The sequence below is a fragment of the Festucalex cinctus genome, chromosome 2, assembly GCF_051991245.1.
Source record: "Festucalex cinctus isolate MCC-2025b chromosome 2, RoL_Fcin_1.0, whole genome shotgun sequence".
In the NCBI taxonomy this organism is placed as follows: domain Eukaryota; kingdom Metazoa; phylum Chordata; class Actinopteri; order Syngnathiformes; family Syngnathidae; genus Festucalex; species Festucalex cinctus.
Window position 1 is genome coordinate 30638370 of NC_135412.1, and position 14818 is coordinate 30653187.

The 14818-nt window shown below is 37.5% G+C and overlaps 1 protein-coding gene across 2 annotated transcripts; it reads right to left on the reverse strand.

Moving 5' to 3' along the window:
* Positions 1 to 1186: 1186 nt before the first annotated feature.
* Positions 1187 to 10521, reverse strand: dhrsx (dehydrogenase/reductase (SDR family) X-linked). Of its 2 annotated transcripts, XM_077514488.1 has the most exons (7): positions 10368 to 10521; positions 6549 to 6656; positions 6207 to 6275; positions 5744 to 5845; positions 2680 to 2887; positions 2222 to 2429; positions 1187 to 2102 (listed from the first exon to the last, which is right to left on the reverse strand). In XM_077514488.1, the coding sequence occupies exons 1-7, from the start codon at positions 10465 to 10467 to the stop codon at positions 1920 to 1922; spliced, it is 978 nt and encodes a 325-aa protein (XP_077370614.1). In that variant the 5' UTR covers positions 10468 to 10521; the 3' UTR covers positions 1187 to 1919. The 2 variants fall into 2 exon arrangements, with proteins under 2 accessions (XP_077370614.1, XP_077370615.1); XM_077514489.1 differs by lacking the exon at positions 10368 to 10521 and having other exon boundaries at positions 6480 to 6620.
* Between the last annotated feature and the right edge of the window lie 4297 nt (positions 10522 to 14818).

The following is a 14818-nucleotide window of genomic DNA, read 5'->3' on the forward strand; positions in this document are numbered from 1 at the left end:
CAAGGGGGTGACGGGAAGCCTTTCTCCTACCCATGCCCCAATAGGGTATATGCCATGGAAGAGGCGGGACTTCCGACTTCCGTGATTTTGCACATGAGCTTTGATTCCGGTCCGGGTTGCGAACGCGCAACCGAGGGTCACAATGTCGGAAGCACAAGTATTGGGACGCAGCCCACACGTCGCAAACCGAACCGAAACCAAAGCTGATGTGCAAAAACAGTCCTGCCTCTTCCGTGGCATATACCCCAGGGTGTATATCCGACAAAATATTTGTGCTTCCAACTTTGTGCCCCTCGGTTGCGTGTTTGCAACCCGGACCAGAACCCAACTCGTGCAAAATCACGGAAGTCGGAAGTCCTGCCTCTTCCGTGGCATATATCCCATCGAAAGTGGCGTGACATTGTCCGGCAAGGTTTTCCTAAAAGACAGTAAACAACACTTTAAAAGTAATTCATTTGTAGACATGCTACAAAAGAGAATGTAGGCTATACCCTGAGATTGTTCCGTGTCAAATCTGACTCTGGTCTACTACAGCAGATTTTAAATTCTTTTACATGTGTGCCAAATGAAGGAAATTGGTGGGAATCTTGAAATTGTTCCAGTACATCCCTTAAATGGGAGACAATTAGTACATTTGGCCTGGGTCAGATTCTAAAACTTTATGTATAGCCTCCAAAGAAAAAATGAGCAGTATATAATGGTTAATGTTGAATTTCTATGTCTGTGTTCAGAATAAACGATGTGTGCATCTCAAAATCAAGGTACATTATGGGTAATTCAAGGTGCATTGTGGGTAGGAAAAATTACCAAAGGGTCATTGAAAATGAATTGGATCCAATGGAATCAGCTCTGATAGTCACGTTTCAACCGCTGGAAAGTTGCTAGTTTTTTTTTTTAATAACATACATAGCATGTGGTTTACTGACATCGGGGAAGTTGACATGCAAGCTTTAAAGTGTACAGTTACGCAAAGATTGTCACCACTCTAATCTTCGCCATTCAAATTGATAGGGTAGTTGGTAGCCTCGTTTTTTCCCTCGCGCATGTGCAAACTTAATGCGCACATCACTTATTATTCCGTAATCAATATGTAGTGTCATTTAAAGTGATTTTGGTTGACTATGTTGTTGTGTTCAAATGTGGTTGGTTATCCCTTATATCGTACCCATACACTCACACACTCTACTTTTTGTCCAGCAAATTTTTATTTTACACATAAAAAAAATGTGCAAACAGTATCATGTGATTCAAACGTGGTTGATTTGTAAGGCTCCTGAGAAAACAAGTTCAAGAATTGAAAAAATCTGGACCCAGGTATTGTTTTGATCATGGTGATGACATGGAGATGAACTCGACACGTTGATTCAAGCTTTTAAAAAAAAAATGACATTGTAATATCAGCCTCGGAAACTGATAATATTGCAGGATTGAAGAGCCAACACATTTTTCTTATCTTGGACTGCAACAATGTCCTGACCTGTATAACAAATGTGTGTCTAATGCAGTTTTCCCCAACTTTTAGTAAGCTCAGGGCAGGCACATATTGTACATTAGAAAACCAAAGCACCAAACCAAAATGCGACACAAAGTAGCTTAAAAATGATGATCTTATTTGAATTTACTTAGAAATGTATTTACTCACTGTGAAATCTGGACTTCTTCATGTAGTTAAACACAAAGCTTTACAGTAATTCAGTTGTATGAATGGCAACAGTTAGTGGAAGAGCATTTAATTGATCTTCCTGTCTTGATTATACAAACTCAACATTGTAATAGATAAATAACAATTTTAATATGAATTAAGTTAAATTGGACCACACCCAGAACACTGATTGTGTAAAAAGCATAAAGTCCAATCATTTTCTTCCTTCCAGTTTGATGTGGCTTGATTGTTCTTGGAAGGCCAGCCACCTTGAGTATTAAGCCTTGTGTAAGCCTGCAAGCTCACAGCTCTTTTTCCACAACTCTGCTTGAAGCTCCGAGTCGTATGAGTCTTGAGCTGATTGCCTCTTTTCGCCATTGTAGAGGTAGCAGCCACCCACACCTTCCATCTCAGCGGCAGCTGCGGCATACATGATTATTGAGGCACCCTCTGTCGGAGTCTGAGGGGGGAAACAAAGAAGCGCAAATGTTTATTTCAAAGAATTTTGAAAGGTTAAGCTTGGTCTGAGGACTAGGCACAATGTAGTTAACTAAAGACGGATGTGTATGTTTGACGTACCCTGAACAAAGTCTTTGCAAATGGTTTTTTGAGTGCCTGTGCAAGACTCCACAGGTTGTCGTAGAGCGCCGTGTCCACCATGCCAGGGTCCACTGCGTTGACTATCACTGAGAAACCTTTGGCTGTCATCTGCTCTTGTAGGTAGTAAGTGAAAAGGACTAAGGCTAGTTTGCTTTGGGCGTAGGCACCATGGGAGCTGTAGCATTTCCTGGGCAAGGGAGAAAAGAGGTCAGATATTTGGATTATTATTCTTTACATCTCTTTCTGCCGTGAACGTGAACACAGGCTTACTGTACCAATATAAAGAAAAAACTATGTTTAATTGTATAACTTTGTACATTATCCACTTTTGTTATTCTTTGAAAAGAGTCCTAATGAACTTCAAGGTTTGAAATAAATAGGGAAGAAACATCACCTTTAAATACAAACCAAGCAAGGACATTGCAAAAATGTTTTACCTCCTGTTGAGATCATCCATGTGTATAACGCCCGCATAGTGTGTTGCAGAGGACATGTTGACGATTCGAGAACAGCAGCGTGGTCTCCCTGATCGCTTCAGCAAGTCAAGCAGCAGGTTGGTCAGCAGGAAGTGGCCGAGGTAGTTGAGAGAAAAGTGGAATTCAAATCCATCCTCTGTCTGTCTCTCAGGAACCAGCATGGTCCCAGCTGCACAGTGAGACGTACAACATGTCATCATCTTTCACCATTAAAATGAACGAATCAATACAGCATGAATATTTCATATTTCCATTAGAGTCCATGGTTATCAGTATTATCACGATATTGATAAAATGTCTTGTTCATGCCTGCAGGCTGTGCTCTCAGTCTTGTTTTACTGTTGTAATTCCAGTATGAGCCTGACCGGCGGTGGTGCGCATGCGACTCTGCACAGCTGCTGCTCATCAGCAATTAAGTCTTGTGTATTTCATGCCGATGTCAGACTACACGAAAACAGCACGATTTTTGCCCGACCGACGTGTCGCAGACAAATGGAGCATGTCCTAAACGATTTTGGGTTGTCTTGACGTAGCGTCGCCCGTGTAGTGTGACACGTTCAACGACTGGTCGCCTGTTGTCTGGGACGGTTCACGACCATCACGACAAAAGTCTAGCATGTTAGAATTTTTGCTCGTCTTGACGCACAATATGACATACCTACGTTGTCGTCCATTTGGTTCCACAGCATTGACCAATAGCGAGAGGGAGCGAAACGTCAATCACACACTGAACAGCACATTATAGCTCTTTTTATTGATGTATACATTTGTTTATTTATTCGTTTATGTATTTATTTATTCATCCCCAGGATATTTCATGGGATGGGGCCAGACGGTGCATCTCGAGGGGAAAAAAAAAAAAAAGTGCCCCGCTGCAGCGCTGCGGCTGGAGCGCGCACGCATCCGTGCAACCCGTCAGGCAACAGCGACGTGAATAGAGGACCAAAATATATTGTGACTGTTGTTCTAATAATTTCAGAGATTTGGGCATATGAGTAGGGATAGGCACATATTTAGTAAGGATCGATCACATTTTCATATAGTTGGGCCAGGCCTCGCCGCCTTAACTGTCACCCGCTCTCACTTGAAAGTTTTTTTTTCCCCCCTCGGAGTGAGTGGCGGACTATCCAATGCACCGTACTAAAACAAGTCAAATATGAATAAATTAAGCAGTAAAAAATACTCAAACTATATAATATTTCAGTGTTTGATAAAATAATAAAACAAGATGTCATCCCGCAAATTAACAAAATCGGCTATATTACCCCGGCGCATGTAGGCCTAAATAAATTAAAATACAGTGTTGGCTACTAAATCATATTTTAAACACTATTGAGGAGCAAGCAATGCGCTCACATCACACTTGTCCCATACGTGCTCCATTCACGCAAACACTCCCCGTCCGTGCTGCGAATTTGTCGGGTAATGTGACAGCGCAACTGTCGTGTAAGACAAAAAAATCGCGTAGTCTGACATCGGCATAAGAGGCTGCTTCTGCTCCTGTTTTTTGTCTGACTATTTGCTTGCTCATGCCTCAAGATAGCCTCGCCCTCGACTCCTCGGCCTCGTTTTGCGACCTCGGCCATGATCTTGCCTTACCGTATTGATTTTTGTAAGTTCTTGAAGATTTCTGTTGTACTTTGCCTTGTTGCCCTTTTGAATTGGCTCAAGTGTGTTTTCAGTTCTGCGTATTGTTGCGTGAATTTTTTTTGTTATTAAATCTACTCTTGGCATTGCAAGCTCTTTCTGTTGGACTTCTGCCTGTGTGTTTAAGTTTCTTTTCTGTAAATAAATCTTTTTGTAAATTCACTCGTCCTTGTTTTTGGGATCCACCGAAACCTTCCATAAAAGGCATAAACAAATACACAGCATTTGGATTATAGCAATGCAAACTAATGCTGCTGTTGTGAAAGTGCTGTATAGAGTTGAGTTTATGCATCCACAAATAGCCTTGTACTAGGATTATACTTTGGATTATGAGGTGTTCCTTTCCTTCACTATATCTCTGTCATTCCATCATTCTGATACAACTTTGGTCTTTGTTTGATTTGCCCAAACACTCAGTCCTCTTATCTGCTTTCACTTAATGCAAAGAATGTCCAAAGGAAAGCGTTTCCACTTTGAGCTCGTTTTACTTTGTTGTACACCGTTCAAACATTACAGAATGCAATCTTCATCTTGGCGTTGCAAACTTCTGCCTTCCTATTAGTGGCTTTCACCAGTGTCATTCAATCATTTGATGATTCTGCAAGCCAATTCAAGCAAGCCCAGTTACAACAGTTACCGCTATGGTGGTTTCTGTTCAAAGTATTTTACGGTTTGGTGCAAATATCCCCGTGACCAACCCTTCAAGTCGCCCCTTGCGGCTTTCTTGGTACGGAAAACAGCAGTCCTTTTCTGCTTTTCTGTGTTGAATTAGCAAGCGCCCCTGGTAGTGTAAATAGTTTCTTTTGATGGAATCATCTTTGCTCTTGTAAATAATATCCTACAAAGGTTTTTCATCAAGTTTTTGGTTAAACTATATTTTTGCTTGGTTAAAGAGAAATAAATACACAAAAGAAAACAAACCATTTTAATCAATACTGAACAGCCAGTTGGATTCCTTCTTAATCAACAGTGTATTTCTGAAATGTTAAACATTTTCTTTGAGGCAACTTCAAACAGTTCAGTTTAAATGTACCTTTTTATACATGTATACAATTGGTCAAGGAATACAATTTGAAAGAATTGTCTTGAAATACTGTAACAGTAACCCTGAAATAAAACTTTTTTTTTTTCTTTCTGACAATCCAAATAAAGGTATAATTTTGAGAGGAAAAAAAAAATTATGCACAAAACGCATACCTGGGCCGTCACCCCAAAAAACGAGGTGCGGACTATGTGACTGTAATGCCCCACCTCTACTGCTTACACATATGATCCAATATTATATAGACTACACTATGTAGTGTTAAGTACAGAAAATAAAAACTACCTTGAATGACATATAATACATTGAAAAAGTTACAGATAGAAAATAGCCTACCATTGTTCACCAGAAGATGCAGGGGAAGCGCTTTGCCTTTGAACGTATCGACAAATGTTCGCACTGAATTCAGGGAAGTCAGGTCCAGAAAGAGAAACTCCGCTGGAAATTGATAATAAGTTAGTCGTGGAGCATGATCTTGCAAAGAGATTAACAGCAGTAGAATGCACACATACTAGAAAACAGAAGTTCAAAATGTGTGTACCATGGGTTTAACTGTCACACACCATGCAATCAACACCCACCAAAACAACACCTCTGACAATATTGATCAAAAGGTATCTGAACATATGGTGGAAATTTGGATACGGGTCTTGTATTGTGATTACGGTACTCAAGTGAGGAAAAAAAACAATATTATAGAGCTTAACAGCTGTTTTCCTTTTCTGTGAGTTTGGTTTTGGTTAAAAGGTGCTAAAGAGATTTTTGATGATGTAGTTATGTGATGATGAACAATAATTACCTTTCCCCTCTCTGCATTCTCTCTGAATCGTCCTTGCAGCAGCTAAGCCCTCCTCTTTTTCATTCCCAGCTGGAGATGACGATGAAGAGTGAGAAACGGTCATTAGAAACCAAAGAGTTCTTTACTAATATTTAGAACTATTAATATGACAAAATAGAGAATATTGAACTGAAATCCCATATTTGAAGTACTTTCAGAGATTAAAGTTTAAAATTCAGTTTAAAGTTGAGGCAATGTAATCTGAAATTTCAAATATGGAAATCCCTTCCTGACCTTTCGAATGGAAATTTAACATGCAAGAGGAAGGTCCGAGTCCGAGTTTTAAATGTCAGGCAATCCTACCAATGATGACATGCATGCCAAGTCTTGCCAGATGTTTTGCAGTTTCATAACCCATTCCTCTTGTGCCGCCAGTAACAATGCCGACCCTTCCATTCTGCTTCTGTAAGACTGTAAGAAAGGAGATGGGACCACAACGTTCTTTTCAGTTGACATGTTTGAGATTCTGAACACAAAAAGATTGAGAAAGTGATAAGTACCTTCCAATTTTTCATGATGTTTGTACAAAATGTTATTCAACAAAACTGATATTCTTCCTTCTAAAACAATACACCTGTAGCTACTTCAGAACCTCCTGCATATTCTTATGATACGTATCAAAAAGCTGTATGAAAACACTTCACAGAATCAAGATTAAATTGCGAGGTGTCATTGAACAAAATGCTTATTATCGTGCTTGTCTCTAAATTGTCCGAAGGTGTGAAAGTGAGTATGAATGCTTCTTTGTCTATGAGTAATGTGATTGGCTGGCAATCAGTCCAGGGTGTTAGTAACCCTCTTTCGCTGGGATAGGCTCCAGCACAACAGTGAACCATGTCAGTGTAGAGGATGGATGGATGGATGGATGGATGGATGGATGGATGGATGGATGGATGGAACAACTGTACGCTTTCATATTGAGAGCTATTCAGTAGCTAGTCAGTCTTGATCCCTTTTCGTGCTTTGGGATAAACCCCTCACAACTAGTTAAATAAGTAGCATTGTTTTGCAGATTATGAGTAATAAGGCAGCAATGCATAATGCCCTTCTTGTGACTCTCACATGCTACACCACACAATCTGGTTTGACTTCCCCCGCCTTTTTTTTTTTTTTTTTTTTTTAAATCAGTTTACGGCACATGTGTCGAGGGCCGAAGCACTGCATGTTTTCTAGGCTTCAACGCACCTGATTCAAGGATCAGGATAATTATCAGGCTCCTGCAGAGATAGCTGATAAGCTTAAATATGAATCAGCTGTGTTGAAAATGGGAGGCCTCGAAAACCTGTAGGGCTGCGGCCCTCGAGGGATTCAGTTTGACACCACTGGTTTATGGCCTTTTTTGTAAATTATCTTCAGCTGCTTTGTCAGTCAGGCCTTTACCAATAAAGCAGATATTGTTTTAAGTACAAATGATTTTGGACTGATAATGTAATTTTAGAAAAACAAACACTATTCTAGAATGTACTTCTATTTAGTTGTCTGCAGTGTGAATGAGTGTGTGAATAGTCTGTCGCTATGAATCAGTCGTGCATTTTAAGTGATAAGTCCAAGATAATACTTCTGGGTTACTATTAAGTACAATTAAAGAATATTTAAGACTTGTAATACCATTTGAAAATTAAATTTAAGACCAACTTCACAAAGTTCCCAATGTCCCATGTTGTCCAACGTTACTACATTATATGATTGATGTGCATCTGATTTGATTTTGATTTATTGAACATATAAACAAGTAGCAGAAAAAATACAAATTTAAAAGAAAAGAAAAGGAGAACCTTAGACAAAAATCAATTAATCACAGTTTACATGTTCAAAGGGGATTAGGAAGAAGTTAAAGTTATCTAGTCCTACCCCTTATTGTATATTTAGACTTATTTAATTATTGATACAATACTAAGTTAATATTTTTAAAAAAGAATATGTATACATCTGGTCATGTATACAAGTGGACTTAGACATGTACATTGGCCAGCAACATATGTACATTAAATTCCTAGACATATACCATAATACATCATATACTCATACTCACATATACAATTTTCATGCTCTTGTCTGACACAAGTATTTTTTTTTGTTTTTTAATTAACTTTGCTTTTAAACATTTTTTTAAATTCAACAAGTGAGTCACATCTTTTCAGGTCAATTCCCCAATTATTCCACAAATTTACACCTTTTACAGAAACTGCTCTTAAGAGTCCTGACTAAAACAACATTACTGTTTTGTTGGTTCCACTATCGTGATCGTGCTATGTTATGAGTCATTCGTAGTCCATCCATCCATCCATCATCCATCCATCCATCCATCATCCATCCATCCATACTCTTGACCGCTTACTCCACACAAAAGCCGCGGGGGAGCCGGAGCCCATCCCAGCTGTCATCGGGCAGCAGGCAGGGCACACGCCAAACTGGCTGCCAGCCAATTGCAGATTCAGTCATTTAAAATGATTAAATTATTATTGTTTTTTCGAAGAATGTTAATTTTAAATTTGAGACTATTTACAATCAAAAAATCCAAATTATCATGTGTTTAAATATTTTCAAAGACTTTAGAAAGATTGATTATATCTTATATCGATCTTTTTTTAATGAAGGCCTTGTTTTATAATTAGTGCTATCAAACGATTACAATTTTTAACCTGATTAATCACACTTTTTAATTTTGATTAATCACGATTAATCAGCTAAATGACTTGTGTATTCGCGTAATATAAAATACCGTAATATTTTGACATTAACGCATTTTATTATCTGAATGTCATTTGCAAACATTGATTTAATGCATGTACGCAATTGCATGCATGCGTGTATTGCTCAAAATGTAACAGCATCATATCAATTGGGTGAAATTCAGCACTTATTAATTAATTAAACGCAAATTACTTTTGTTTTGTCTAAAGTCCCGTCGGGTGTTTTTTAAAGCGAAATTTACCACCAACTCGAGTCACCCCGCTCATTTTGGAACAACAGGCGTAGGAAATGCCATGCATTGATCACTGACCTGCACAGCCTTCAATGTAACCATCCGCGGTTATGCTCAAGGCTCAAGTGCGGTTCAAATAAATAGTGCGATTAATCTGCATTAATACGTGATTATGGCGATATTTTTCTGTGATTAATTAATCTATTAACGCTTTAACTTTGACTATTTATATTTAATAAATTCAATGCTTTTTAAGGATCGACAGGAACCCTTACTTGCCTCTCACCCTAAGGCCGGATCTGCATGTCATGATTCAAGTGATAGAATTCTGAATTTGTGGAGTGTTGCAATTTAAATATGTATCATGAAATCAGAGCTACATGGGAATCATGTCTCTTGCAAGATACAAGCCGATTGTTTATCTGCCAAGTGATATCTGATATTGATATCTGCCAATGCAAGTTCAGCATAAATGCACAGACTGAGTCATCATTGCGAGTCTGATATTTATATATAGCCATAGCTATGGAAACATATTTAGATAACGTCCAGTGTATTGCTTTTCTTTTCCGTGTGATCAATATAAAACTAGGAATTAGCTCACAGAGGGCTTTGCAAACAGAGTGTCTAAAAAAAAAAGGCAACTAGTTGTTGGAGAGATGTTAGTCTGCTTTGTGGGTACTGTATGGTGCCCTTGAGCAAGGCGGTGTCCTATACAACCCCAGCTCAAGAGATGCAGCATTAGTTTAATAAATTTTAAACTATTTTGTGTGGAGTTTATTTTTTTGAGGTGCCAAGTTATCACAACAGGTACTATATTTATAGTTGTATAACTGCGGTATATAAATAAGTTTTAAAAAAAACTTTTGCTTTACTTGTACAAGACATTTCAGACATTAAATCAGTAATTCTACTTTTACCAGTCTTTTTTAACACAAATATCTCTAAGTAAATAGAGTAAGAGTAGTTTTACCACAGCTGCCTTATTATCCATACATCATCGAAAAAGATCACACTAGTCAATAAAAGAAAATATTAACATTTAGCCTATTTTAAATTTTAAGGTAAAAAAATTTAAATACTAAAAGATCATAATAGGACTACTAGGCTACTTTGTAATATTATTCAATTAAATCCTACAATCTATTATCAATTTTAAAGAAACCAATGAAAATATAGCAAATAAAAGACCCAACCTGGTAGAGTAAAAGATCTGTTGAACATCTGGTAGATGAGAACTCTGATTCCACAGTAGTAAAGTTTGAGAAGAGGCACCAAAACAGACAGTGGATTCATGATTCCTCTTCCTGCCTCTCCAGCGTCCGACTGTGTGTGTGTGCAGTCCCGTTGGTCGCCTTGATGGAAACAACAATCTCACTATGGTTCCGCCCCCGATGTTAATACGTCACCGAGCGTCACAGGCATCAGATAATTATTTTTCTACACAATTTAATCCGAGTAAGTTATTTGGGTGTATATGAAACTCCTGGCATTAACGTTTTCCTTTTTTTTCTTCTTCTTTTTTTTTTTTTGTGTGGTTTGGATTTGTTTCCTTCATGTTGTAGACTAGTATGCTCAAATATGTTTCATTTTGTTCATTTCATTTGTTCTATACTTGTTGTGGTTCAATAATGATTGTTAATATAAATAAATAAATAAATAAATAAATAAATAAATAAATAAACCCTGTGATTGGCTGGCAACCAGTCCAGGGTGTCCCCCGCCTACTGCCCAGAGCCAGCTGAGATAGGCGCCAGCACCCCCCGCGACCCTTGTGAGGAATAAGCGGTCAAGAAAATGGATGGATGGATAAGCAAATAAATAAATAAATAGATAAATAAATAAATACATAATCTGAGTATTAATGTTCCAATTTCCAGTTTTGGTGATAGTGATCAGATGGAAAATGTTCTTTTTGCAGTTTTGAACCAGAAATCATAACTCATACATTTCGTCACTGCTCTGTTTCGTCTAAATTTTTGAGTGATGTTAAAATAGTTTATTTTTGTTTTGAATTTGGAAATGTATTATTTCCCTACTGCTTTTGGCTGGCAACCAGTTCAGGGTGTACCCCGCCTACTGCCCGAAGCTAGCTGGCTCCAGCACCCCCGCAACCCTTGCAAGGGTTAAGCAAGCGGTTAAGAAAATGAATGGATGGATGGATTATTTCCCTATGTGGTAAATCTTACTCATTTTACTTTGGGGGAAATTCCACACAGTCTTTTTTGCATTTTTTCATACTTCCCTAACACTATCAGTAGTCTTCAATTTCGGGGTCACCCAAGGGTTTGTTCTTGGAAAAACGCTGCATTTTATAAAAATTTTATTTTCTCAGGATGGCACAAAATCATTCACAGAGCAGTAAGTAATAAAGTGTTACGTAACGACTTATATTTTTTCAAGGAAGCATAAGATTATGAGGTGGAACAAACTTTTACTGAATGATTACAAAGAATTCTTTTATAACCCACCACTTGGGAATTTCTGTGGGTAATCATCACTCAGATTCCTCTAGCTATTAATAAGGTTGGGATTGCTAATGTATTGCCAGATGAATGTCAACTCTTTATTTCAGAGTAGCACATTTCATCTAAATGAATTGATATTATGCACATTTTGTGGTGAGGTTATTTCCTCTTTCCCTCAGGGTAGTTGTTGTGAAGGATACTGTCTAAAACTTCTGAAGGTTGCAGTGTTTGAACAGTGACCAGAGAAAATTTGTTTCCATCACTTGGGTACAAACGAGAAATTCCATTCACACTCTTCATTTAATACAGCTCATTCTTGATATGTATGAATTAGGGCTGCTTGATTATGGAAAAAATAATGATCATGATTATTGTGGTAATAATTGAAATCACGATTATTCAAAACGATGATTTATGTTTTTGTTCAAAGCAAGAAAATGTTTAAACATTTGAAAATATTAAGACAAAAAAAATATGTAAGCTCATTTTGGACCAAACAGACTTTCTAATAATAAATGATTATTTATGTTGACAAAAATTTGAAGTTGGGGTGCAGCATGTGCAATATGACTTGTGGGGTGCAATCTAGTTTTGACAGGGGTGGTTGGTGAAATAACTTGTGTGGGTGTGCCTCAAAACAACTCAAAATTAATATTATTAGGGTTGCAGCTATCAAATATTTTGGTATTCGGATATCCTGCTGAAAATTTTAGCGAATAATCTGGTATTTGGATAGAAATAAAAACCTACCTGTACAGTATATAGCCTACTTTTTGGTTAAACAAATATAAATACAGAAGACAAAAAAACACATTTGAATGTAATTAACAACCAACTGCTTTTCATTTTTGGATAGCTAATCAACAAGCTTGTCAGCAAACTATTTTCCTCTGAAACAGTGAGATTTTAGACAAATCTCTTCCCATAGATTTTATTTAATGGAACTAAAGTGGCATCAGACCCACAATAGCAATTTTTTGTCAGCTAAATAAATATCACATTTGAGTAACCCTGGTTTGTTTATAAGTGATCAGTAGGAAGGGCAAATTAATCAGGCTGTCAGCATCAAAGAGGACATGTTTAAAAAAAAAAAAAAGTGTTCCCTCGCTATAACGCGGTTTACTTTTCATGGCTTTGCTGTTTTGAAGATTTTTTTTTTTTTTTTTTTTTTACACAGTAATATACCCATTTTAGAACATTTATGAAAGTTTGAACATTGAGAATGTTTTAACAAGAGAGAATTTGAGAAAATGTAAATGCCTCGAGAAAAGTGCATAAACTGTGTGGTTTAGAGCCTTTAAACACGTATAATAAATTTAAAACATAAAGCTAACAGCTTCACGAATTTTGGGTATTTTTTGGAACCTAACCCCAGTGGAAAACGAGGGAACACTGTACATCAGACTCGAGGTGTATTTTCATCAACAATAAAGTTTTGCATGGTTTATTGATCATGTTTGTATAACTAATTGATAAAAAAAACATCACTAAAAACTCAACTCCAAAATTCTTTTCGACTATTTATTTAGTACCATGCTTTTAAACCACTAAGCAGCAGGTCATCCCTTTAGCTGTGGGTGAGTCATGAAAAATCTCCCTGTCCACTTTCACACCACAATCTACGGTACAATTCTGTAGGACTAGTGATGCTTGACAGGTTGTGCCGTTCATTGTTTCATTTTGACATATGGAATAGTCTTAAAAAATAACATTCAGTAATTAGGTTTCATAATTTTATAGAACACAGGAAGATATAAATGTGTATGTACAACACTACATACATTGGCCAGCACGTATGTACACTGCACCAGCGAGCGTGTTTTGACTGTCTAGTTGTCATTTATCAAATCTACTCCAGTGTTACACTGCGGTCAGGCCAGCCGCCACTCGAAAAGACGAAGTCAAGCCAGTCGCCCCAACGATTGTTAATACTGTGCATTACGGTAACGTGCCGCCCTGCCCCTGCGTTGGCCACCTTCAAAATAAAAGCTAGGTAACACCTGGTTTATGGTTTAAAATAAAGAATCATAAAAAAATAACGGTTTGTTATTCCAGAACCAGACCAGTTCTGAGGGACACTACACCACCCCAGGTATCCAACCAAAGTACTTTCAACAAAATCTGATGTTGCATTTCAAAATAAAACTCATTTGAAAAATTTATTTTCCGACATTAATCCCTGATTTTAAAAAATCATTAAAAATTCATGGTTTGTTATCCCAGGACCAGACCAGTTCTGTGGGACACTACACCATCCCAGGTATCCAGCCAAACTACTTTGAAAAAAAATCTGATGTTGCATTTCAAAATAAAACTCATTTAAAAATTTAAATCTCGACTATTATTGCTGATTTCAAAAAATCATGGTTTGTTATCCAAGGACCAGACCAGTTCTAAGGGACACTACAGCACCCCAGGTATCCAGCCAAACTACTTTGAACAAAATCTGATGTTGCATTTCAAAATAAAACTCATTTGAAAATTTAAATCTCGGCTATTATTACGGAAGAGGATTAAGGACCAGTGAGGAGAGGGAAAAAAAGGTTTGGCAGGATTCTCACTTTATTAAGATTTTATTTATTTATAAAGTGAGAATTCTGACTTTGCTCTCAGAATTCTCACTTTATTCTCAGAATTCTCACTTTAAATGTGAGAATAATAGTAGCACTAATACAGTCAGAATTCTGACTTCTCACTTTAAAGTCAGAATAATTCTGACTTCTCACTTTAAAGTCAGAATTCTGAGAATAAAGTGAGAATCCCGCCAAACTTTTTTTCTCTCTCTTCACTGGCCCTACTCCTCGTCCATACCAGTATTTGAACTTACAACCACAGAACTGTGAGGTGAATGTACTCACCAGTCTGCCCACTCACTGCTTATCCCATTAAGCACTCAATGATAAAGCAGTATTAACCCGCAGGTTCACATTTGCAGATGGATTTTTAATACCCTCAGTGAAAGGGCTGATTTTTTTTTTTCTGTGATACTGACTAGCATACAAACCAGGCAGATTGTTATAGTAGTCACTAGTCAAACGGCATTTCAACACATTTTGAAATCAAAATAAGCCTAAAAATGAAATTGCAACGGCGTCCAACGTTTTTCAATAAGTGGAGTGCTTCCTTTCACCCAGTTGACCGTCGCCATTTTTACTTGTCAGAAGTCAAAATGGCAAGTA

Coding starts and splice junctions, on each gene's coding strand:
- dhrsx (XM_077514488.1), bottom strand. CDS start 10,467: ATGAATCCACTGTCTGTTTTGGTGCCTCTTCTCAAACTTTACTACTGT. Junction 6,657..10,367: donor CAGATCTTTTACTCTACCAG/GTTGGGTCTTTT, acceptor CCTTTCTTACAG/TCTTACAGAAGCAGAATGGA. Junction 2,103..2,221: donor TTGCAAAGACTTTGTTCAGG/GTACGTCAAACA, acceptor TTCCCCCCTCAG/ACTCCGACAGAGGGTGCCTC.